The following is a 26,062-nucleotide window of genomic DNA, read 5'->3' as shown; positions in this document are numbered from 1 at the left end:
GGGGCAGCGGAGTGGCCCCGTAGCTGCGGCCGGTGTAAAACGTGCGTCGTGTTTTTTCCCCCCAGGCTGACGGGGGAGAGCGCTGGTGCGGTGCCTGCGCCCGGGAGGAGGTGCCGCCATGGGGAACCAGCTGGCTGGCATCGCCCCCTCGCAGATTCTCTCGGTGGACAGCTACTTTTCAGACATCCACGACTTCGAATACGACAAGAGCCTGGGGAGCACCCGCTTCTTCAAGGTCGCCCGAGCCAAGCACCGGGAGGGGCTGGTGGTCGTGAAGGTGTTTGCTATCCAGGATCCGACCTTACCCCTGACGAGCTACAAGCAAGAGCTGGAGGAGCTGAAGATAAGGTTACACTCGGCGCAGAACTGCCTTCCCTTCCAGAAAGCGACCCTGTCCGAGAAGGCTGCGATGCTTTTCAGACAGTATGTACGGGACAACCTTTATGATCGAATTAGTACTAGGCCATTCCTGAACAACATTGAAAAAAGGTGGATCGCTTTCCAGATCCTTACTGCAGTGGACCAAGCGCACAGATCTGGAGTCCGCCATGGGGACATTAAAACAGAGAACATCATGGTGACTAGCTGGAACTGGGTTCTTCTAACTGACTTTGCCAGTTTTAAACCAACTTACCTTCCTGAAGACAATCCTGCTGACTTCAATTACTTCTTCGACACATCACGGAGAAGAACGTGTTACATCGCTCCCGAGCGCTTTGTCGATGGCAGTATGTTTGCTACGGAGTTGGAGAACATGCGGGACCCTTCAACTCCTCTGGTAGACTTGGCAAATAGCAACCAGCGAACAAGAGGGGAGTTAAAACGTGCAATGGATATCTTTTCCGCAGGTACTTGGAGCTATCAGGAGAGATCAGTGTGTCATTTATGATTGTGTGTTGGGGAGCAGAAAAGCTTATTTGGGGGTTGGAGGTTTTTTGGTTCTTTTTTTTTTTTTTCTGTGGGCATAGAGAACAGCATGTGGAAAAACTTGCTTATTTGAAGCCTAAGACCTAAACCTTTCTTTCACAGAAAATGTATAGACACAATACAGTAAGCTACATAACTTAAGTGTACCACCATGTTATCTGAGGAGGGAAATCACAAACTACTCTGTTAGGCTCAACCCTGCCCTGGGTTTGAAAGCCACAGACCATCATCTTCTTGTGGCTGAGGCTCTGGGGCCACATAGCATATGCCCAAGAGGTGGACCCAAGAGGAGGAGCCAGTCATTGGTTCACCTGAGGTCCAGCTGCCTGGGGACTGAGCCAGTTTTCAGGGCAGTTTGGTAATATTGGCTTTAGAAGCCCCTTCTTGTTTAATTTTCCCCACAGGCAGGAAGTTGGATAATGAAGTAAGCTCCTGTCATCATCCCGCTCGCAAATACTTGATACAGTCCAACTGTGGGAGCCTGCCTTTAGTCTTGGGCTTGCGTTGAGCAGTTTGAAAGCCATAAGTTTGGCCTTTTTTTTTTTTTTTGCTTTAAAGTGATTGAAAATCTGAATTTAAAGGTAATAGTTACTTCATTTTATAAGCTGCTCTTAGGGCCAAGCTTCTAGGGCACTCCACTGATAAAGCAAGATACTAACCGTTGCGAGCAAACTGCAGGAATGGGACCTTTTGAAGAGAACATGTGTCATGTACACAACGGGGTGGCTGTGCTTGGCAATCATGTTATTTCTCACTGTGCTTATGAGCTTGTGTGAGTGAATATATGCTGTCTCCCAGCATCACTATGGAAGTAGAGGTTATTTCTTTACCTTCTGTAAAAGGGCTGCTTAGTTTTGACCTACTGCCTGATCCATGCTGACTTACTGGCACTCTTCTTCCATGTGACAGTGATGTGGGTTCCTTTTCTGGTGGTGTATTTTCCAGCTGGCAGGTGGCTGAAGTCACTGCCTCATGTTTCCTAACTGCAGACTCCTCTGCTATTGGCATGTTTGAAATAAAATACTTGGGACATATTTTAGGGATCAAGTGTAAAAGCTAGTTTTTGGAGCTTGAGATGCTATCTACTTTCCACAAGTTAATTTGGCAACTCATTTGTCTTATTTTTAATCAAGCTAAGAGTCGCACAGGGTTTGTTCTTGTCCGCATATAGAAAAGTATCCCCTGACATCCTTGACTTTTTGTTGTTGTTGTTCCCCAGGCTGTGTAATAGCAGAGCTCTTCACAGAAGGCGTACCCTTGTTTGATTTATCTCAGCTTTTGGCTTACAGAAAGGGCCTCTTTTCCCCTGATCAAGTCCTAAACAAAATTGAAGACCGCAGTATCAGAGAACTGGTAAGGATGGGCTACAGCATCAGAACCATTTGAGTGGTCAGTTTGTAGTTTCTTTCACCTACTTTGGTGACAAATTGCTTATTGTTTGAGTTTGGTTTTTTTTAATATATTACAAATGTCTAAACCTTTAATCTTTCTCTCCTGCTCCCTCCTACTTCTGCCTTTCTCAAGGTCACTCAGATGGTCCATCGTGAGCCAGATAAACGTTTAGCAGCTGAAGATTATTTGAAACAGCAACGTAACAATGCATTTCCTGAAATATTTTACACTTTCCTTCAGCCTTACATGGCCCAGTTTGCCAAGGAAACGTTTGTATCGGCAGATGAGCGTATATTGGTCATACGTAAAGATCTGGACAACATCATTCACAATCTCTGTGGGCATGATCGCACAGAGAAGGCCGAGGGAGAGACAAAAGAGAATGGGCTGGTTATTCTAGTGTCTGTGATAACTTCCTGTTTACAGACTCTCAAATACTGTGATTCAAAACTGGCTGCTTTGGAACTGATTCTTCATTTAGCACCAAGATTAAGTGTAGAGATTCTTCTGGATCGTATTACTCCTTATCTGTTACATTTCAGCAACGACTCTGTGCCCAGGGTGAGGGCAGAATCTGTGAGGACATTAACTAAAGTTCTTGCTCTCGTCAAAGAGGTGCCACGCAATGATATTAACATTTACCCAGAATACATTCTGCCAGGCATTGCACACTTGGCCCAGGATGAAGCCACAATCGTCAGACTTGCATATGCTGGTAAGAGGAAATCCAGTCAAAACTCCAAATCTTAGACTTTTCTGTATTTCCTTAACTGTTTTCTCCTCTGCTTAAAATCGTCACATAGCTTGCTGTTTCTATTTCAGTAAATCTCCCCAGATTTGACTGCAGGTAAAGACACCTGTATTCACTTAAGCTAACTGGTGCAGGTGGTGGCAGCAACTTAATAATTAATGAGTTGACTTGTACTAACAGATGAGTTTCCACTGTAGATCTGTACCCAAAGTAAATTTTACATTTTAAATAGTTGACAAAATGTGTCTACTCTCTGCTAGATGAATTAACTTTTTAAAAATTAACATGCATTCTTCTCTGTAGTTCTGCATGTAAAAGCAACTTGCAGAATGTGTACATGTGCTTTGGGCTAGAGCCTGGATGTAGCACACAGCAGGTCTGCCCACGCTAACGTAAGAGGTCAGAGTTTAGAGCCTCATGCTCAGGGAAGCAGCCCTGGCTTTATTCCCTGGATAAGCAAGAGCATAACGAAGAAAAGTACTTGTCCAAGTGGTCTTTGTGTAGCTACGTATGTGAACAGGGCATTCTGAGCTTGCCCACCCTTTACTGCTTTTATTAATTTATCTTAATTGACATTTCGATAGCTCCTATTGTTTGCTTAGAGTGGCCTGATTGAACCGAATAAATATGAAACTAACTTAAAGCATCAGTGTGTTGCTAAGCTTCAGAGTTATTTTCCCACAAAATGAAATTTGATATTCAGGGGCTGAAATTACATTATTTGCTATGTAATAGACCGGTTTATACTGTAGCAGATGTTTTCTTTGTACATTATTCAGATATGAGTTCTGCCTGGTTCAGGAAGAAACTTAGTAGTCATGCCTATATTTGCTATTTACCATGTACCCTTATTTGCTATGACTAGCATATTTAAGGGTGTTGTTTTCTGTTTTTTGTGGGAGGTTTTTTTTTGTTTGTTTTTAAGTTATAAATGCAGAATTTAGCTGAAAATGTCCCAGGTGATATTTTTCTTTTGTTCACTAAGTAAGCTGATGAAACTAATTATTGAAGACAATGTATAGTTAATGATTAGAACTAATTGCTTTTGGTGACCTTGATCTTCCACATTTAGGGCTTTATGAAAGAACCATTTTTTCATGCCTCACTTTTATCTGTAGATTAGAAAAAAAATTATAGTCTAGTCATAATTAGTTTTTAAATGAACTAATGTAAGGCTGAACTTGTTAAATAAGCTGAAATGCAAGAAAGAAAATGCAGTCTCCTTTTCTGCAAGTGCGAAAAGGCTACGGATCTCAGTACCCATAGACTCTAGTTGCATCTGCTTACACAGATGTTCTCTCTGTGTTCAGTTGTTTGACTTTATTTTCAAACTGAGTACAGCTAGAATATTTTCTGAAATTTGAAAGGGTTATTTGAACTGTAGATGGTTAAGTCTGATGAAGTTGCCTAAGTTGCCTGAATTTCAAATATCTTTTCCTTTAAGAAAGCAATTTAAATTTCAAATAAATATACACACATATATATATTTAAAGGTAGTCTAATACCTGAGTTAACTTGTGTTACTGTAGCACACTTTTTGGAAGTGGTCAGACTGGTGACTCACAAGATTTGATCTGGGCTGTGGACAGGCTCCGTTGGCATGCTGCTGTTGTCTTGGACAACACTCAGAACTGCTGCTTAAGTGGGACTTCTACCTCGACAGGATTATTCCTGTGCCAGCAGTGGCCTGACCCATATAATATAGCCTGAGTTGCTTCAGCAGCTTCTGAACAGTGCAGAACAGTGCCAAATCTCATGGATAGATATGAGGACAAATGTTCTAAAAGTGGAATCCAGCCCTCAAGGGTAACCCTGTTGTTATTCCCTAGGATATGTAACCTGGTGTGGCAGTCTACCACATGGGCATGTTAGTTAATTCAGGTTAATTTGCCTTGAAGTTCTATCAAGTTATTTAGTCATTAGCCTGAGATTAGGTGGCATTTAGGGCTAGTTCTCGAAGACTGAAATTAGTCCTTATTATACTTGATATCCTTACAATTTTTCCACTTGTTCATATGACAAATTTACTGTGTGATTTGATGTACTTGGTAGCTTCGCTGGGGTAAGGGTCAACAGAAGAGGGTTGACCAGAGCATGTTGTGTAATTTCAATCCCATTTGCCCATCATGGCTGGTATTGCCAGTGGTTATAATCTCTCATCACGGGGATCATCAGACTGATGTAAATTGGCAAAGTAGAACAATTCTTAACGAAAATGTTTTCCTTTGCAGAAAACATAGCATTGTTGGCAGAAACAGCTCTGAGATTTCTGGAGTTAGTACAGCTGAAAAATCTGAATATGGAAAATGAACCAAATGGTGAAGAAATGGATGAAACATCTCACCCTACTGATAACTATGACACAGGTAATGTCACTTCTACTTACCTTGCCTGCTTATAATAGCAAATCATGGGCCAAAGATCCTAGTTAGTACTCATCTCCCTCAGCTCTTAAAGCTTAGCCTTCCTATTACATGGGAAGAATGCTTTGCCTCAACCAGTATTGAAGCGTGAGTGTTACAGCTTCATGCAGAAACAGACACTTCTGTTCTGAACATTGTGAAAGACAAAAAAAGTATATAAATGAGCACGCTTCTCTTCTACAAAAGTTCTCAAGGTTTTTGACTGTGATGCTGGCTGCCTGATTGCATATCCAGTTTCACTCATGGTCCTGTAAACAAGTCAGCTGCAAAAACATGGCCGTATTCCAAATACCGCTTCCATTGAAGTGGCAGGCAGCGTTAGCTTTGAAAAAGCTGTCAAATTCTAGCATAGTCATAGTACTGTATTTTTCAGTCATTCTTCCTTTTCTGTTTCTGCAACTGGCAACTCTCGTCTATCTTTTTTCCTGAAGATGCTGAACATATGGATGCCATTGGGCAGTAACACAGCTACCCGTGCTGTCGTAACTGTAGCACAAAGAATGAGTTAAAATCCTAAGGGTCACTTTCCTTTTTCCTTCCCTTGAGAAGGAGAGATGGTAATACGTGACCTGTGTGTCAGCTCCAGTGCCTTTTAGTGATGCATAGATTTCTGGAACAATGCCGGGCAAGTCTTCTAAGATGGGAGGAGTTTGTGGTTAAAAACTGTCATTGCTCTTTTGGGCTCAGTAGATCAATCTGTGACTAATCATAATTGGTAAACATCCCACACATACTCCATTTGGTAGGGAAAAAGGCACATTTCAATTATCTCTCAACTAGTTGCAGGATGATACCTTAAAAAAAAAAACAACAACAACCATAAAAGAACTACCAAAACCAAACATAAAAAATCCTCTTCAAGTTCCTTCAAATAAGGTATGGGGTGCTCAGAATTGCTGAGGAGTAAGTGAGAGAGGAAGCCCCATCACACAGGCTGTATTTCTAAAAAAATACTGTCCCCAATCCTTCAAAATAGCTTGGAGATGAAAGTAGTAATGCAAGGAAGAAAGAAGTTTGAATAGTTCTATTCTTTTTACCCTTTTAGAAATGAAGCATGAGAAATTTGAACCCAGAAGGCAATTTTTTCATGTGACTGACAGACAGAGTCACCATAGAAAACAAATTAGCTGGTCTTCTGACTGCAGGCAAATGGTAATCACCCCTGCAAATCTGGGACAGCAGTAGCTGAAATTTTTACACTACTTGTTTGAGAACCTCTCATGTACAGCTTTCAACAATAGCCAGTGCATTAACAATTCTGTTATTTACATTTAATAGAAATACTTTTTTAGTTACATTGTGGAGTAGAAGCCGTGGGCAAGATCATCTTCAAATTTTTCGTCGGTATTATTAGGGTAACTACTGATATTTAATGAAATCGGAAGCACTCACTTTTTCAAGTATTGTTTAATTCCTCTCTGCATCCTTAATGAAGCCAATCTATCTGCCTAGCTAAAAATATACTGTTGATCTGTTGTCAGTTGACAAATTTTGAAACTGGTAGTCAATTATCAAACCAGAATTGCCTTGAAGCATTTTGTTTACTTTTGTAACATTGCTGCTGACTCATTCTGATGCTCGTTCACATCTGCACTTTACCTATATATATAATGAGCTGGATCAACTTAGTTGCAGTTAGGACAAGTTCAGAATATATTGATCTGGTAAGAATGTCTCACATTTCTCTACCTTTTGGCTTTGCCACCACCCCATGCTTAGTCTGAACGTCTTTGGTAAGCCAGTCGTTGGAATTGTTGAGGTTCCATTAACATTGCCTATCTTAATGAGGCAGGTGTTCTTCAGGATGACCTATCAGTGTAGCTCCTTTAGCAGCAGGTAGTACACATGCCCATATTGTTTCTCACCAACCCAAATGTTCATCCTGTTGTCTCTTGCAGAGTTGCAAGCCTTGCATGAAATGGTCCAGCAGAAAGTTGTGACTTTGCTAAGTGACCCGGAGAATATTGTAAAACAAACACTGATGGAAAATGGAATAACACGTCTCTGTGTCTTTTTTGGACGTCAGAAAGCCAATGATGTTCTTCTGTCTCATATGATCACTTTCTTAAATGATAAGAATGACTGGCATCTTCGAGGAGCTTTCTTTGACAGTATTGTTGGTAAGCGTTTGGTTTCAGCCAAACAGAGTAGAGATAATAATTCTATTATTTAAATAAAATTTATTCATAAATAAATGAATTTTTGCATATCCTGGAACCTGTTAACAGTCATATAAAAGCCCTTTCTTCTAAAGATTTCTGTAATTTATAGAAAAAGACTTTGAGTTATTGGGTGTAAATGTTTCTTCAGGGAGTGAAGATGAAACAATGTAAATACAAATATATTTTTCTTTTAGTCCAAATATTTAATACAAATGAGACTGAGGCATTTAAGTCTAGGTTAGATTAACATAAAAAATAAACTTTAAACGCTTTTTTTTGTGTCTTTGCTAAAGCCACCACCTCCAAAAGCTAAGTTATGACCAGTAAACACTAAGATTTCTGCAAGCTGTCTAGTAGATGCATCACTTCATATGTGTGCATGGTCCCATTTACTTCAGTAGACCTGTTAATATGATGAAAACTATGTGTTGGTATAGGCTAAAATTTTTCATAATGAGGGTGGTGAAACACTGGCACAGGTTGCCCAGAGAGGTGGTAGGTGCCCCATCCCTGGAAATATTCAAGGTCCGGCTGGACGGCGCTCTGAGCATCTGGGTGAAGATGTCCCTGCTCATTGCAGGGGGGTTGGACTAATGACTTGTAAATGTCCCTTCCAACCCAAACTCTTCTGTGAAGTGCTACTTTGGATTTTTATGTGTTGTTCTTACGTTTCAGGTGTTGCTGCTTACGTTGGCTGGCAGAGCTCATCAATACTAAAACCTCTGCTTCAGCAAGGTCTCAGTGATGCTGAAGAATTTGTCATTTATAAAGCACTCAATGCTCTTACTTGTATGTGCCAGTTAGGGCTTTTACAAAAGCCCCATATTTATGAGTTTGCTTGTGATATCGGTAAGTTGGAATACTGGAGAATACCTTGTTTTCCTAGTTAAGGAAAGAAATCTTAGTACTACATAAAGCTTCATTATCAGCTTAGTTGTCCAATATGCAAAACTATAGTACTGTTTTGGCATCTACACAAGATCGTTGTTAATGAACTACTGCTAGTTGGACCATGTTAATGCTTAGAACTCTAAAATAATAATTTTGGTGGAACAAATTTGAAGCATCTTCTCTGATTTTTATAATATTAGGACAGCAGCAAAAAACACTTAGTCCAGAAACTTTCTGCTTTAAGATCTTTCCTTGCTCTTCAAGCCAATCTCCTATAAAGAAAAATTGGTTACTTCTGAAAGTTGATCAGGCACATAACTTGCAAACTCTTACCTATCAGCCTTTGAGGAAAGGGGGAATCCAGTCTTTCAGACAATACATGATCCATTCGCATCCTATTTCTATCACCATAAAAACCCGTTTAACTCAATAGCATCTTGAATACGGAGTTGCGCTCTCCTTCCTCATCAGGCTTATCCATTTCATTTAGGCATGCCAAAGATTTACCAGCTATCTGTGGAAAACTGATCTTTTCAGATGTATTCTGCTTCTTCCTAATGTGATGGCTTTTCACATGCACTCAGAATCCAGGGCAGATGATCTGTGATTGTGTGTCTCATGACTAGATACAGTCCCTTGATTACAGCTTCTTAAAACCCACATAATTGAGATGGACTTCTGAGTCTGATAATCTTACGGTATAAGTACTGACTATTCAACAAAGAGAGGGGAAGAAGGAAGGAATAAAGTATTTACTTAACAAAAAAAACACAAACCAAAACCACTGGTATTAGGAGTCTTCATAGTTGTCCAGAATAAGGTTGAGATTTATTTTTGGATTAGTCTCCTTTGCAAATCTGGAGTTGACAATTAGGGATTGAAATGAATAAATAGGAAAAATATACTTTCTGGTAACAGCAAGGAAGCTGAGCAGTGCTGGCACAGTGAAGTCCACGAAATAATTTTTCAGTATGAGTGTTTTAACCTTGGTGCTCTGCAAGAAGGCTCAGTTTGGGGGTAATTCTAAGGGAAGGAAATGATATCACAGGATGCCATATACTGGACAATCCCCTCTCTTTAATACGAATGATATATTTTAACAGCCTGATTTTCTTTCAGCACCTTTCCTGTGTCATCCTAATCTTTGGATACGTTACGGTGCAGTCGGATTTATCACTGTGGTAGCACAGTATTTGAATATTGCAGATGTCTACTGCAAGCTAATGCCTTACCTCCATCCTTTTATCACACAACCAATAATACAGGTAATACTTCAAATAATACTAACGTGAATAGATCTTGACTAGTCATAGCTCTTAAGGTCTGTCTTGGCCATGGTCCTGGCTATAAGAATATTACTTTTTGGGTTTTTTTTTTTTTCAAGAAAGGTTTGAGGCGATACAGTTTTTTGATCTCTGATGGCAGATATTGACAGAATGGCTGTTGCATTCCATGTTTGAAAGACTGTTGTCTCAAATTTATTGCAAATTTCAACAAATATTTTACAAAGCCTAAAATCAACCTGTATGTCTTTGGTTCAAGCTCTTCTCTGCCTTGTTTACAATCAAACTCTGGCAATATTGTGCAGGAAGTCTAAAAGGCGTGAAATGTTGGCTGTGAAACAAGTGTTTCTATGTTCTATGCTTTCATCTACAAGACTGAGTATTCCAGCCCTGCCCTGCTAACACATTTGACTGTGGGCCTGATCCTCTGAAAACATGAGCAGTCTGTTAGGTAGTAATTGCCATGCTTGGGATTTCAGCAGTGCTACTCCTGTGTTTCAGTGCTTTGCCAAGGATAAGGGTAGAGTGCTCAACATGAATGAGTTAATGATTTCATAAAAGCACATGTCTAGCAGTGACCTGCGTGATGCTGGTAATATGATCATATAGGCATCTTTGCATATAACTTTAGGACCTATGGAATGCATCTCTCAGGTGTTTAAATAGATAAGAAACAGCTGCAGTACTTACATTGAAAAGCGTATCAGTGTTTAACATTTTCTTCTAAGCCATGCAGGTGGTAACTTCTCTAAAGTAATATTTCCCTTGTTTACATCTCCCTAAACATCCTGCGCTGTGTTTTAGACAGTGATTGATAAATTTCTGTCTTGTTCATTTCCTGCTTCATTTTGGTATATTAATCTTTCCTTTGGTATGCAACACTAAATATAGTAAGCAAGTAGGGGTTAACATTGAATTGGACTGTAACAAAGAAGTCGTCACTCTGGATTCATTCTGAAGTTGTTTTTCATGTAGACAGCTACAAGAAGCATGTTATAGGAATGAGATCTTCTGTTGTGAAGGAAGAATTGCAGTCTTAACCTCACCATCTCCCATTAACTATTTTGAGTATTCTAACTTTTATACAAACATTTGTATCATAATTTTGGGCTGAATTAGGTTTGGCCATTTAGCTGTGAGACTGTAACTGGGGGCTCGTTTCATGAATATGGCTAGCCCTCCCCCCTGCCATCTTAAGACCTTTTCTTGAAATGGCAAAAATAAAGTACTACAACAAAAGTATAAACTCAAAGGAATGTTGGGGCTGCAAGTAATCTGGATTTCATACAAGACTTTTTGTCCAGACATGTTCTCTGGACACAAACAGACATTGAATCGCCACCTAGGAGAATAGAAACTTGTTTGGTTTTTTCTGTTTTAATAGTAACTGGGGCAGTCCTTATGAAGATTGTTCATTAATGACTCTAAATTATGCCTTAACTCCTCAGTTTCTTATGACTGTTTACTAATGTCCCAATATGCTTTTGAATATTACTTAATTACATGCTTCTGCATCCTTATTCCCTTGTAGACATAGGAGGAAACTCAGTAACCTGACTGACACGGGGGAAGAGCTCTTCTAGTTGGTATTTTTACAGGGTAAATGTAGGACAAAGACAAAGTTTGAAATACTATTGTACTAGTAGTAGAACTTTTCATCCCATCTAGCAGTTACAAGCTAGTGTTTTGAGACTGTTGGGAGAGCAGGGGAAAGAGAATGGAGATAATCTGGTATGACCAACACAGGGAAAGGTATTATTTTCATGAAAGGAGAGAAATTGAATCTAGATTATTGGCACAATTATGTGCAATAATTTTTAAGTCCTACATGATTTTTTGTTATTTTAAGTTTGGAAGCATCTCTTCAGGACTGAAATGGAAACTGGGTTTTAGAACATCCCTTCAGAGGAAGAGATTGATTTTTATATTAATATTTGCAATTGTCCAGTTACTGACTTTCAGGCTGGGGAAAAAAAAAAAGTGCAAACATTGTAGACATGCGTTGACAGCATTTACTGCTAGATTACCCCATGTTTATATGGATATCGTCCTCCATGTTGACTGGTCTGTCTTTCTGAATTGCAGATAGATAAAGAAATAGTCCTGCTAAGTGTACTTAAGGAGCCTGTCAGCCGTTCCATATTTGATTATGTCTTAAGATCGAAGGATATCACAAGCCTCTTCCGACACCTTCAGATGCGTCAGAAGAAGAGGAATGGTGCTCTCCCTGACTGCCCACCCCCAGAGGACCCTGCCATTGCACAGCTGTTGAAGAAGCTACTTTCACAAGTGATTGTTTTTTATTTGTACTTTGAAGGTCAGGCTTGAGATTCTTGGTCTCTGTATGTCTCCGCAGACCCTAACCTTGCAGTTTCTGCTCTGATGGGACTCCCAGTCTGAGGTTCTGGTCCTGCAAACCATTGACTTCACTGATTTCAGTACATGCTTATAAGACAGAGTTCACAAGTTAAGGAAAATTCTGAAAAGATCTGCCAGAAATTGGGCAACCTTATGTTTGGATCTCCTAAATACATCCTCTTTTTAAAGACTTCAGTTGTATGTCTCAGATTTCTGACACATCTGTGATGGTATCAGTGTTACAGAATATGTGCTGTGTACTGTGTTGGAGAGAAGAGTATGCATCTGTTGAAGAGACATGCAAGTAACAGTGCAAAAGCCAAAAGGAGCTGGGCAGTGTTGAGGCTTATATGTGAAGAGGGGAACACTAAGAATCATCCACACAAAGCAGTGAGAACTGGGAAGAGGAAGGACTGCAGTTGAGTAGGGGGTGGTGGTTTGTTTTTTTTTCCCCCTCTTTTTTTTTTCCCTATGCTTGTGGGCTGTATGCCACCTGGCCTAGGTGGCAATGAAGCAGATTGCACTAGACAGTGATCTAATATTAAAAGTTATTCTGCCCTTTTGCTATTCCTAGCCCTGTTCCTAAGGAGGAAAGATATTCCTATACTACAGCAACTTATCTGAAGTCTTGTATGAGTGATAGATTGATGACTTGAATTCAGGGGATCTGCTCTCTCCTTCCACTTCTGAGACAGTCATTAATCTTGATGCTTCTTACATCTTCATGCCTTGATGTATGTTCTTGTTCAAAAGTAATATCTTTTCTTTTATTCTGTAGGGGATGACTGAAGAGGAAGAAGACAAACTGTTAGCACTGAAAGACTTTATGTTAAAATCAAATAAAGCTAAAGCCAATATAGTGGATCAGAGCCACCTGCATGACAGCAGTCAGAAAGGAGTGATTGACTTGTCAGCTCTGGGAATAACTGGGAGACAAGTGGATCTTGTTAAAACAAAGCAGGAGCCTGATGACAAACGTGGTTGGTATATTTTGTGGTCTCTATAGATAAAATATAGCCTTTCTTTCAGGGTCAGAGAATTAAGTCTTTAATTTACTCAGCAACTGTTCTCAGTAATTCAGCCTACAAAACTATCACCATCCTTGCTGAGTTTGCAGTAAGAAAATTCCTGCTGCTATTTGAAATGTGAGGTGCTGGAATGCTCTCTGGATCAGTGAAAGATAGGGATACTTTGGCCCTGAGGGTATTTGAATCAGTTTGACTGCATTTGCAGTAGTAATATGCACAGGTTCTTTAGCTGATTGTGACAAACGGGACTGTAGTGACCCATGGTAGCAGTGGAAATTAAGAAGGCTGCATTTTTGCCATCCTGTTTCCTCGCGAGAAGTGATGAGCTCTTGAACTGTGAAAATCCAGGATGTTTTTTTGAGGTAGCGTGGAGGAAACTGAGGCCTAGGTGTGATGCAGAAACAGGCTGGCACTGAGGAGTGCCAACTGTTGCTCACCCACCAAATACCTGCTTTTTGAGCTTAGCGTTCTTCAGCTGCTTATCCACCCCTGTTTGACTTTGTCTGCTCCTCTTTCAGCTTGAAAAACCTCTTATATTTCCTTGTTCAGCTTTGAAATCCACCCTCTATTCCAGTTCTATCCTCAAAATTCTTCTCTTCCAGACAGTGAGCTTCCTCTTTGCTCTGTCAAGCTTGCAAGGCCCTCCTCTGTATACCACTGATAGGTTCTGCGTTTTCAGAAAAGTGCAGAAATAGCTGCAGACCAGGTAGCTATTGCCATCTTATTTACAGAATTAAGATGCTAATCTGCAAATGTTTTGCATATAATTTTAAAGGAAAGTACATAAGTACAGGATTTTTCATTTTTTTGCATCCTGTGGAGTCAGGAGTGGAAGGGATTTAAAAGTTAGTATGCTAAGTCTGTATTTGAACTGATTGACTTCACCCAAAACTGTCACTTGCAAAGTCTTCACTCCTTTACCTTCTTCACTGACTTTGTCCAAATTTAGTTTGTCCCATGTTTTCATTTCGCTTTCTGTATTTTACAGTTTTAAGTCACTCCAGAGGAATGCTGAAAATAAATAAATTTCCTGTTTACAGATAACATTCTTGAATCTACAGGTGATGTTGCAATTGTGATGGAAAACTGATTGTATTTGACACTTGACAATGATTTGCATACTGTGCTATTACAAATTTATCCCAGTCTTATGCTAGTAATGGAGTAACTCTCATAAGAAAAAATTACAGTGTGCAGTCTAATCCTGCAGCCTTCTAGATGCAAAATTTCCCTATACTGGAATGATTTATTGTATGAGTCAACTGTAGGATTGAGCAGGTGTAAACAGAACACTTGCCACGTGTGTTCTGTTTGCTTCATAAATCCCTGTCAGCTGGCTTAAACAACCTAGCAGTACCTTTTTCTCTATTAACTATAGAAATAATAAATTGGCATGTAAACATTGTTCCCTACAAAGAAACTGGTGTGTAGTCTGAAAGTAATGACCAACCTGAGTGAATATTGTTGTGATTATGTTTAGGGTTTTTTTATCTCACTCCCCCTCCTCCCTCCTGATTGCTTATAGCTAGAAAACACATAAAGCAAGATTCAAATGTAAATGAAGAATGGAAAAGCATGTTTGGGTCCTTGGAACCAGCTAACATCTCCCAGCCAGTATCCAAAGGACATGGGCAAACTACTGATACTGAAGCCATCCAGGCTGGGAAACCACTTCGTTCAGAGTCCTCAGCTGGCATTTGTGTCACTTTGTCATCCTCCCCACAGGTATTGCTGAAAGATACTATCTTTGCATCTTAAACTGAAATGATTCAATTGTTTTAAAGCCAAGTGGGGCTATAGGGATGTAGCATTCTTGTTTTGTTTGGAGGTTATTTTACACTGGTGCTATTCCCTGGCATCTTCTCCAGCAGAGTAGCTGACTTTCAAGTTCTTATTTTTAAAATAGTGATTGAGAAAGGATGGCCCTAAGTTTAGTCACTTGAACAGAAGAGCTTCACTAACAAATAGATGCTTTGCATGAAGAGATGGGGCTTTATGGATTAACCAATTATTAGGTAGGCTGTTCTAGTAGGGAAGACTTTTCCTCAAACTGCATGCCCTGATACATGTTGTGAGGAAGAGAACAGATGTCATGATTTAACTTGTAACTGGTGTACCACATCATAGCTGCCTTTAGACATCCTGTACCTGTAATACGTAGTACAGGCTACAGAAGGATGGGCTGGGAGCCCTGCAGGCTGTGGAGGCATCTCTTGACACTGAAGTCTTCTCTATTCTAGTTGTTTCTAGTTGGAGATTAGCTTCTGCTAGCTTTACATGAGTGTCCACTCTGAACTAAGGGGGAAGCATTTCCCGCTTTTATTTTTAAAGCCCAATATAAACCAATAATCCTTCAAGAGCTAACCCGTAATTCTGTCGGTCTTGAGAGCAATAACGGCTTCTGTAATAATCACATTAAGAGATGTGCATGGCACATTACAGTTTCTACAAATATAATACAGAACAGACTAGGCAAACAGGGTAGAATAAATGAACAGTTAAGCTTTTCTGTAAATAATAGTTTTCACTATTTTAAATTGTTTTCATGCAAGCATGAATTTTTTTAAATGCTAATTCATTGCTAATTCAGTCAATAAAAAAGATTTTTTTCCATTTTTCTTCAGTGTAACCCAGTAATTTTAAGAGCAGGATTTATCTTTGTGTAGCGTGTAAGGCATATGTATTTCAAGTGCTTATCTGTTACAGGCATCTGATGGGACAGTTGTTCAACCCAGGAAACCGACCATACAGGTACTGAGCAGTACAGCGTCCCCATCTGCACACCAGTTACGCATCACCACTTGCAAAACTGAACTTCAGCAGCTGATCCAGCAGAAGCGAGAACAGTGTAATGCAGAGAGACTTGCCAAACAGATGATGGAGAATGCAGAGTGGGAGAGTAAGCCCCCACCTCCAGGTAAATCACAGGCCAGTGAGCTTATTATATAAAAAAAAAACCCAAAAACCAAAACTTAAAAAAACCCCAACCGAACAAAAAAAACCCCCACCCAAACTTGAATGAGAACACCATTGTCCCAAGGAAAAAAATGCAAAAGATGAGGAAAAGAGGAAATTATTCGTTTAGGAAATGTGCCTATTATGGCGAACACCTATTTTGGCAAATACATGGCATTGACCTGTGTCAGAGGGTCTGGAACCAAGACCTTTACTTTTGCAGTAATGAACCGAAACCACTGAAGTCCAGTTGTGTGCTTTGTTCCAGTGAATTTTCTGAAGTAGGTTGTTTGTAACCAGGTATATAGCAGATAACTTGTCATCCTGTAACAGCCTGTAGCTTGGTTTGGGCGAGGGGAGAAACACTGTGTTGGGAGGTGAGAAATGTGAGTATTTTCACAGAATCACAGAATTTTGCCTGGGGTGGCTCCAGATTCTCGGCCATCCTGTGAGTAGTAACCAAGGCCAGGTAACCTCTTGGCCAGGTTTTCTTGCCCAGTGGCACGAATACTGGGGTGGGTTGTTTGAGCTGCCCTTGTTTACAAAGGAGCCTGTCCCCACCAGCAGTGGTGACAGCAACACAGGGCCCAGCACAAAGAGAAGATGTGTGTTCCCATACTACACTGTTGCTTTCAGCAGGGGAGACATTTTTACCGTGTTTCCTTTTCTTTACTAGAAAGGAGCAACCCCCAGGTTTTGCTAATTAGGGCTCTGGCAGCCACTCTGGGAGAAAACACATAGGTTTAAATCACAGTCATCTTCCTATGGCCCCAGCTTAAATTTTGAAGCTCCAAACTGAGATTGGGATTTACCCAGATCGGTTCTCAGCATGTCCTGCTGGTGTTCTCCACTCCATGAATTTGTTGCTGGGTATCCAATATGGAGATTCCTGACGGTCCTCTATTAATGGCAGTCCACGTGCTTAAACTCCAGATGTTGGGAGCAGCATCTGCACCAGCTAGGCTTGCGGTAATCAACATGGTGGTGCTAAAGTCTTTTGGTAAATCCACCATAAATGCACACACCTGGGCATATACAGCTACCATGTCAATGTAAGTGAAGTAGTAGAAAATCATCAGGAAAATGGTCCAACCAGATAGCGGTTGAACATAGCTAACCTTGACTGCACTTGTACAAGCCGTGTGTTTGTCTTCTGAAGAGAGTTTTACAACCTATGAAATAACGTGTCCTAATGCAAGCAGCAGACCTGCTCTGCCACACAAGCGAGTGCCAGAAAAAGGCTCATATTTTAAGTTTGTGTCTTACTCAGAAATTTGCTGTGGTCTGTCCTTCATTATTTTCATCTGCTGTTAATCCTTCACTGTAATAGATGCATGTTAGAAGTGCAGGCTGATACTGCTGGGTTGCTTATTTTACAGGAGGAAACCTCACACAAATGTTGGCAATTTCTTGGCAAGAGTTACTGCGTAGCAGCTCAACTCCTCGATTTCTTTTTGAAGCTCTGGAATAAACTTCCTACGGGATTTAGAAGAGCTGTTATTTCATTTTATTAGGTACCTAAGGCTGGCAGTGTAGCATGTAGTGCAACACTGAGCCTGTCACTTCAGGCACTCTACAGATAATCCAGGAATTTAAGTCTGTTCAAATGTGTTGCTCATTATGTGCATTTTGGGCATTTATGGGATTGCCAATTGCAGCACAGCAGTCTGGATAGGCTGACAGCAGGAGAACTGCATGCTAGCATCGCTACAAAGTCTACAAAGAAGGTCTATGTGTAATTTCACTGAATGTAAATGGAACCTATCTAAAAGAAAACTCTTACCCAGATCTGCCAATAGGGTTTAGAATTGAGCAAGTAGGCTTTTGCCTTTAATATTGAAAATATTAATATTTAAAACGCGTTAGCTCTGTGTTTTCAGTGCCTTCTGTGCTTCGCAGCTGTAAGTAATGTTAAGTTATGAAATCAACACTAAACTTTATGGTTTTGTTTTTCCCTGCAGGATGGCGTCCCAAAGGATTGTTGGTAGCTCACCTTCATGAACACAAATCTGCGGTGAACCGCATTCGGGTCTCTGATGAACACTCCATTTTTGCCACTTGCTCAAATGATGGCACAGTGAAAATCTGGAACAGCCAAAAAATGGAAGGAAAAACCACTACAACCAGGTAGATTTAAAACTCCTAGGATTTCGGGGGTGCTGTTCTAGAGTGCAAAATAAATTACTGCAGAGAATGAAATAAATTACTGCAGGGAGCAAAATATGAATCACTTGTGGGTGTGCTAGAGATTTTAATAATGAAATATACTCGTGTTCCTCTTTGCATGCAACTATAAAATATGAGATTGCTGCTTCAATTAGTTAATAAAAGGAAAAAAATGCTAGCAAATGCAAAGGGACTTCTTTGCAGTTGTAGTAATTACAGGCTCTTTGATTTCATTTCTGTACAAACATCAGTATAGTCTAGTGCTGCCGTTTAAAGCAATCTGAGTTTTTTGGAACAAATTAGCTTTACGCTTAACTGTCTCATCCACTGATACTTGATGCAGGAAAGCTGTATTGCTGGTTGAAACATGAGTGGTATGGGGCTGACCATCTCTGAGAGAGATACCTTTGGGAGAAGAGGATGTCTGTCTCAAAATACTTTTAGAAAAAGACCTAGTGGACTGCAATGTCAGTTAAATAACAGTACAGTTGTACAATAAGCAACTACAGTATGCTACTTTGATACAGATCTAGGTTAGACTTTTATTGGTAGACAAATGTGTGCAGCCGCAGTTGGAGACTGTCATAACCTAGAGGCTGAAAGATGAGGAGTTAAGCTTGCAGGGGCAACTTAGGCTATGTTGCTTTCTGATTTTGGAACACTCAGAAGATGTTATTTTAAGAGCTCTCAAGAGTCATTGGTTCTAAGTAGGTTTTTGAGGGAAGTAATTTCTTTTTTTAATGTGCCACAAAAAATTTCCTGTTAGGTTTTTTTGGGGTTTTTTTTCCCCCTCTTCTTTCTCTGTTTAGATCAATTTTGACGTACTCTCGGATTGGAGGACATGTGAAGACACTTACATTCTGCCAAGGCTCGCACTACTTGGCTATAGCTTCAGATAATGGTGCCATCCAGCTTCTTGGTATTGAATCTTCAAAGCTTCCTAAATCTCCTAAAATTCATCCAATACAAAGCAGGTATGTAGTTAGAGCAGTTAAATCTCACCGCAGAGCTCAAGTTGTTAGTATATCCCTGGATTAGATCCCTTGATTTGCTCCCGGCTTCCTGCTGGCTGAGCCCAGGCTGTATTGGAACACTGTAATCCATGATTTTATTCTGCTTCACAAAGAAGGGTTGAAAGGCAACTGTGCAAGGCTGAGGCTCGATAGCTGTAGGTTATTGGTGCCTCCTGTGCCCTTGGACTCTTTAGGAGCTTGAAACAATCAGTCTGAATAGGTCTCAATTCATTAATTTATGCACTGGGATTGGTAGTTTCTTACCTCCTCTGTTACAATGTAAATACTTATAAAGTAATTCTGGAGGTTCTTTTACAGGTCACTAGATGAATGTTTACAAATGTGCAACACCTGATTTGGTCTCAGGCCTGCAATTTTTTCTCGCAGTTTTTTAATGTGAGTAAAGTGGCAAGGATATAGGGGATGGGATACTATTTAGAGGAGTATTTGGGGATGATTTAGCTCTTTCTTACCTACCTCCACATGAGCAGTTTTTGAATATTTGGCACTGATTCAACAGCTTAATCTTCCAGCTTGAGTGAGGGACATGTCCAGGCCCCAGCCAATTTAGCAACCATTTCAAAGACCTCTTTTCTGTCCACTTTGGACTTTACAAGTACTTTGTCCACTCGTACTTTACAAGTAAGGTATCGGTCTCAAATGTCCTCTCTTATTTGGGATTAAGTTCAGAAGTGAAACAAGGCAAATCTAATGGAGATGGAAACTACAAATGAGATTTTCCCTTTTGGTATACACTGCATTTGTGCCTGAAGAAGATGTCCATTTGCACACGCAGTGAGTGAGTGATGGTTCTGGCAGTGTAACGTGGAGAGAGGTGTTCCTGCCCCTAAACTCTGGGTAGATGAATATCTGATAAACGTGGAGCATGAACGAGAGAGAAATATCAAACCCACTGAGAGACCCAGCGCAGAGAGCTATTTTTGTTTGCAACGAGCTGCTGACAGCATTTTACTAGCCTGTAGAAGGCTCGCAGGTCCTATCAGCAGAGAGATTTGAGAGAGCATAAGCATCTGTAGTACTAAAAGCAGAAAGTTGTTTCTAGCAGATGCCTTGAGAAGTGACATAAAGAGGAAAATGCTGCTCAACATTAGCTATTGGAAGGAATCTTAAACTTTGAGGAAGTCATATCAGTTTCTAAATTAGCTTATTCTTTTAACCCAGGTCCTTAGATCTGAAGGATGATGGCTGTGTGGTAGATATGCATCACTTCAATTCAGGAGCTCAGTCAGTACTGGCTTACGGTACAGTTAATGGATCTCTGGTTGGATGGGATTTGCGATCTAGCAGCAACGCTTGGACGCTGAAACATGATTTGAAGTTAGGCCTCATAACTTCATTTGCTGTGGACATACACCAATGCTGGCTGTGTATCGGTAAGCCTGTATTTCTTGTTAGCTTCCCCGACCCCAGTTTTCTTTTACAATAATTATAGCTCAAGCTTTTGCTTGATCTGATTTGACTAGAATATGCTTTCCTCAAACAAGAGGAGAAAAATACGTCCTGATCTATTTGTGGGAAGCATTCTGCCCTCTAAGTACTTGAGGCTGAAGTCCATCTCCCTAGAACAGAGAGCAAGGATATGGGCAAAAACCCACATGTTTATCCCTCTGACTATGGGGAGCTTTCTCTCACCAGGAACAAGCAATGGTACCATGGCATGCTGGGACATGAGGTTTCAGTTACCCATCTCCAGCCATTCTCATCCTTCCAAGGCCCGAATCAGACGCCTGCTCATGCATCCTGTCTATCAGTCCTGGGTAATTGCAGGTAAAAGATGTCTTAAACTTAACCTCACAGTTGCCAGGGGTTGTGATTAAAGGAGTTTCTGTTTCAGCTTCTGCTGCAAGCCTTGGGCTGACTTGGTTTTTGGGTTTTTGCTTCCTTGTAGTTTTTCTTGTGCTTGCTTGGGGAGAGGAAAAAGGGAAAGGTCATATTTGTCTTCTGCCACTGTGCTCTTCTTGGCTTTTTGAAATGAAAAGGCGTGGGGGGGAAGTAGTCTTAAGCCGTTATGAAAATGACAGCCAGCCTTTACAATTCTCATCTTCTGAGCATTACAATTCTTGTGAGGGTCCCTCCCTGTGTGCTGTCTACCACATCACTTTTTAAGAACAAAAAGTTATAAAAGATGAAACCCAGACTCATGCCATATTGAAGTTGATGGTAATTCTGCCACTGCCTGCTCTGTGATAGAGTCTCTGTTGAGCAGAGACTGAAAGGTTGTCCCATTCCAACTCCCACTTGAATCTAACCCAGCTGTGTCATGAGTTAGAGCTTTCAAAAATCTCCCAGGATTCCTCATCTGGTATGCTCACAGCTGCTTCATCCTCACTGCACTGTAGCACTGTCATACGCTTTTAAGTGTCATTCCAAAATGGACAAGTAACTTAAACTAATTCTACAATAACAAAATTGACAAAGTTGCTGTAAAATGAGAGTAATTTTTTTCACATTTTACTTGCTTCTTAGCCTTCATTTATTTTAGTTATTAACCACCCTGCAAGATAAAACAAATTTCTTGAAAAAACCTACAAATAAAGCAAGCTTCTCGGTGCTTTCTAGTTTGTTTCCTCCCTGCTAAAGAATAAATGAGTGACAAAATTCATCACTTTGGAATATTATTTAAAAAGTCCTTGCCTGCTAGGTTGCTGCCAATAAACAAATCCCTTGAACAGAATTGTCTTCCTGTCCACACTAAACATGGGTGCGAACCATTGTACCTACTGAACTCTATAAGCTTGGATTGCTGTCTTACCTGCCCAGGGGTAATCTCCAAAGTCCCTGATGACTGTGCTGAACAGACCATCCGTCCTTCTCAAAGAAGGATGAGAAGTTATCTAGGGAAGAAAGTGAGGTTTTAATACTTTTCTAGAAGTGTTGGAGATTAAAGCAGGTTTCACTTGAATTCTCTTAAATTAGGCGCTTCTAGCTATACTGAAGCCACTTCCAAGCAGTGAAGTGAACAAAACACATGCATGGCTTTGCAGCTAAAGCAAGACTAACACAAATGCTGTCGAGAGCAAGTGAGACTGTCTCTGTTATACTCTCTATGTCACGTCAGTAGAACAGGTAGTAAGAGCCAACCAACCTGCTTTATAATTTTTGCATTGGTAATATCTTTCCTGTAGCTGTTCAAGGCAATAATGAAGTCTCCATGTGGGATATGGAAACTGGTGATCGACGCTTCACTTTGTGGGCCAGCAGTGCACCGCCTCTTTCAGAACTGCAGGTCTGGTCTCTTTCTTTTCCAGTTTCTGTTGTGTAGCTGGAGCTAGAACAACCTCAGACTCCATGCTGTGCATTGGTACAGTTACCTGTCTCCGTGGTTGTGCCAGTTTGGCACCAGGAACTTGCCCTGGGATTTTATTTTGGCACCAGAATTGCTTTGCTGTCAAAATTAAATCCCCGTTGTAAAACAGCAGCATAAACCTGAATCTTCATCGGTATGTTCCACTATCTGTGGAATGCACTTGTAGCGCTCACTTGCTATTCGAGTCATGTTCTTAGAAGACCAGTGAGTCGGTCAAGCCTGTAAAGACTACGGCAAAGCCAAAATTCGTGGTGTGGTTTCTTGTACTTACTTTTATTTGCTGTTTCTGGGATTGTGCATACTTCTGCAAGCATCTGCTCTTTTGCACATTCTTTCTGTAATATAATGCCACTACTACGCTTCACTGCTAGTTGCTTTCCTTCAAGGAGCAATCTGGGATATCATTCTTAAAACACAAATACATACAGAAAAATAACCACAGCTGCTTCTATAAATGTTATAAATGCAGACCTGGAATCTACCCTAAAAGTGAATTTGTGCATGCTACAAAGATTGCAGTTTGACTTCATTCTGGTCACACACGCACACAGGGAACTCTGTGATTCAAGCTAGTTTTCTGTTGCATATCTGTCCCTTAATGCCTACACAGCATAAAAATTTGAGCATCCATGTGCTTTTCAACATGACTTGCCTGCCTGATTCTTTTAGAAATAATGTCTCTCATTTGCCATCATTGAGAATGTAATTTCCAAGATTCCAGAAAAGCATTCTGGAAGAGTTAGATCTGTTGCATCGCTCTGAAGGAAGCAATTTACCTTAATATAGTAAGATGTGGCCTGTTAAAGTAACTTGGCATTTGTCAGAAAGATTTGGAAATTGGGTGGATGAGTGTGGTAAAGAACGCGTTCCCTTTCTGAAGCATGGCAACAGCTACTGGCGCTAATTTATTTTTATATATCCCTTTTCCCTACTAGCCTTCTCCTCACAGCATCCACGGAATATACTGTAGTCCAGCATCTGGTAATCCCATATTACTGACAGCAGGCTCAGACATGAAAATAAGGTAATAAAACTAACAACTCGTTTGACACCTTCCCCTCCACCCCTGCTGGCATACTAAATTTTGTCAAGCATTGCCTAAGTAAGCTCCAGGAAGTCAAAACAATAATGCTGAAGATGTGTTCGTTAGTAAGCATCAGTGAGCTGAGAGAATTGTTCTCAGCAAAAGTAATGCAAAACTCAGTGCTTCTCTGAAACACGATGTGTACCCTTCTGTAAAATTCTGGATAGGCTGCATGACATGAAACAAAACAGTAACTCATGTAAGCTTGATATGAATGTTGATTTCTCTGCATCACACTCTTCCATTGAGTATAGAAAGCATACAGCGTTTGTGCCCACCCATTTTCATCCTAAGAGCAAGACAGCTTTTAAACAGCTGTATTAAGCTGATAAAATTTAACATCCCAGTTTGATTTTGTTTCTTTGTGTTTAGGTTTTGGGATCTAGCCTACCCTGAGAGATCGTATGTTGTTGCCGGAAGTTCTAATTGCCCATCTGTTTCCTACTACAGGAAGATAATTGAGGGCACAGAGGTGGTTCAGGTATTTCGCTTTGTTTGATAGACACCTATTCTGCTTGCCTTTTGGATGGCTCCATGGGTTATATTGATTATGTGATGGCTTTAATTACCACTTATCTCACTCTTACCTTTTATGGATGGTGTCAGTGTTGCATTTTCAGGCAGTTAGAAAGAAGTTACTTTAAAATTAAAAAAAACAGTTGGTTTTGACAGAATTAGACTTACCAAATAGTACTTACATGCAGAAGCCAGGGTCCTACGTTTCTTTTGGGATATTGAAATCTAGTGTTTTAACACTTTTGACTTCGATCAGTCTTTGGAATGTCTTATGTGTAGGATCCTTGCAAGGCAATGTGAGATGTATTGGCACCAAAATAATACAGTAGCAGAACTCTGCAGTTTTTATTACATCCTTCAGAGTGACTTTTGGAACTGGCAGTGTTGCTAGTTGTTCGATAGCACAATGTTTTGTTTCACTTCAGTTGAATGAATGCTACTTCAAAGGTGACTGGAAAAAAAAGTCAGTGCGAGTCTACCTATGCACTATGGTATTTTAGTGTTTCACCTGAAGTTCTTGTTCAATAGCATGAATGTAATTGTTTGAGTTTTTATAAAACCCTTGGAGCTAAGATGTATGTGTCTCTGTAGCTTCCCCCCCCAGTAGTCAATGTCTTGGTAGTTAGTGTAATTGAAATAAATATGAGTTTTCCCTAATCAGAGCTGTAATGTCAGTTCAGATTAAGACTTAGGTTGTGTGCGATTAAAAGAAATGAACCAAAGAGTAATCCTAAGAAAACTATCAAAGGGTGGGAGTTTTGTGTTTGGGTTTTTTGTTTGTTTCTTTGTTTGAAGAGGGTTTTTTTTGTCTTTTTACACTGACAACCAAATCTGTGTGACGATTCCCGTTTGCAAATGCTAACCTTTCTGTGAATAATATTTCTCACTTTATTTTTGTACAGGAGATTCAAAACAAGCAAAAACTGGGGCCCACTGATGAGACCCCTCGGAAGGGTCCAGAGTCTCTCCCAGTTGGACATCACGATATTATCACAGATATCGCAACTTTCCAGACCACGCAAGGGTTCATAGTAACTGCATCAAGGGATGGAATCGTTAAAGTGTGGAAATAAAAGTTGTACCGATATATAGTATGTAAATATTTGTAATAAAGAAATAGTGTTATAATGAAGTTTTCAAGGCCTGTTTCCAGATCATGGAATAGAATGGACTTTAAAGACTACAAAGGCGATGATAAAATCGGTTATCTGTATTCTACCACCCTGTTAGCACTTCTTAATTGCTTCTTTTATTAAAGATGTTTGGTATCTATAGCATTTCCTTGAAATACCGAGCAGTCTGTGAAGGAATAGTTTAGTCCGGTTTGACTACATTGTTCTTCACAGTTCTTTCAGGAAACAATTTAAAGACATCCCACATTACACATTCTAAAAGTGCAAAAAGCAAAGAGCTGGTACAAGTATTTCAGTGTCTGACTGCTTCTACGTTCAATCTGAGACATGAAATAAGAACCGGTGCGCTAATGTCCCTGTACATTCTAATAACTACAATAAAGTCCACTTCAGCTTTCCTGTTTGGTACTTTGGTTTCTTTATATCCCTTGTTCCTCTGCAGTGATTCTGTAGTCTCAGCTACTGGGAGCCAAAGGGGTGTTAACTGTAGTTTGAGATCAGCTTAACCTTGTGTCAGATCCTCAACTGTACTTTCTGCCTTGCATCCAGCTTGCTTTAAACTTGAGTCTAATGCTAAGCTCTGCTGTCCTGGGAACCTAAAGCAGCACCAGGATGGTGTTCTCTGCCATTTGGTATGGATATCGGAAAGAGC

General features: G+C 40.3%; 1 protein-coding gene across 1 annotated transcript; it reads left to right on the top strand.

The window, feature by feature from the left end:
• Positions 1-118: 118 nt before the first annotated feature.
• PIK3R4 (phosphoinositide-3-kinase, regulatory subunit 4) lies at positions 119-25,806 on the top strand. The gene is made up of 19 exons (XM_010283942.1): positions 119-848; positions 2,147-2,280; positions 2,452-3,034; positions 5,302-5,436; positions 7,392-7,613; positions 8,331-8,504; positions 9,666-9,811; positions 11,915-12,118; positions 12,966-13,167; positions 14,741-14,940; positions 15,922-16,132; positions 18,132-18,297; positions 19,146-19,310; positions 20,532-20,743; positions 21,006-21,137; positions 22,496-22,596; positions 23,613-23,701; positions 24,134-24,242; positions 25,180-25,806. The coding sequence occupies exons 1-19, from the start codon at positions 119-121 to the stop codon at positions 25,348-25,350; spliced, it is 4,086 nt and encodes a 1,361-aa protein (XP_010282244.1). The 3' UTR covers positions 25,351-25,806.
• Positions 25,807-26,062: the final 256 nt, after the last annotated feature.

This window comes from Phaethon lepturus, unplaced genomic scaffold (assembly GCF_000687285.1).
Source record: "Phaethon lepturus isolate BGI_N335 unplaced genomic scaffold, ASM68728v1 scaffold19380, whole genome shotgun sequence".
In the NCBI taxonomy this organism is placed as follows: domain Eukaryota; kingdom Metazoa; phylum Chordata; class Aves; order Phaethontiformes; family Phaethontidae; genus Phaethon; species Phaethon lepturus.
Note: the sequence above shows the minus strand (reverse complement) of the source record. Positions and strands in the feature narration are given on the sequence as shown.

Bases quoted from the DNA above. Each gene is read 5' to 3' on its own strand.
- PIK3R4 (XM_010283942.1), top strand. From the start codon at position 119: ATGGGGAACCAGCTGGCTGGCATCGCCCCCTCGCAGATTCTCTCGGTG. The intron at 3,035-5,301 runs GTAAGAGGAAAT...TTTCCTTTGCAG, and splicing joins CGTCAGACTTGCATATGCTG to AAAACATAGCATTGTTGGCA. The intron at 8,505-9,665 runs GTAAGTTGGAAT...ATTTTCTTTCAG, and splicing joins TGAGTTTGCTTGTGATATCG to CACCTTTCCTGTGTCATCCT.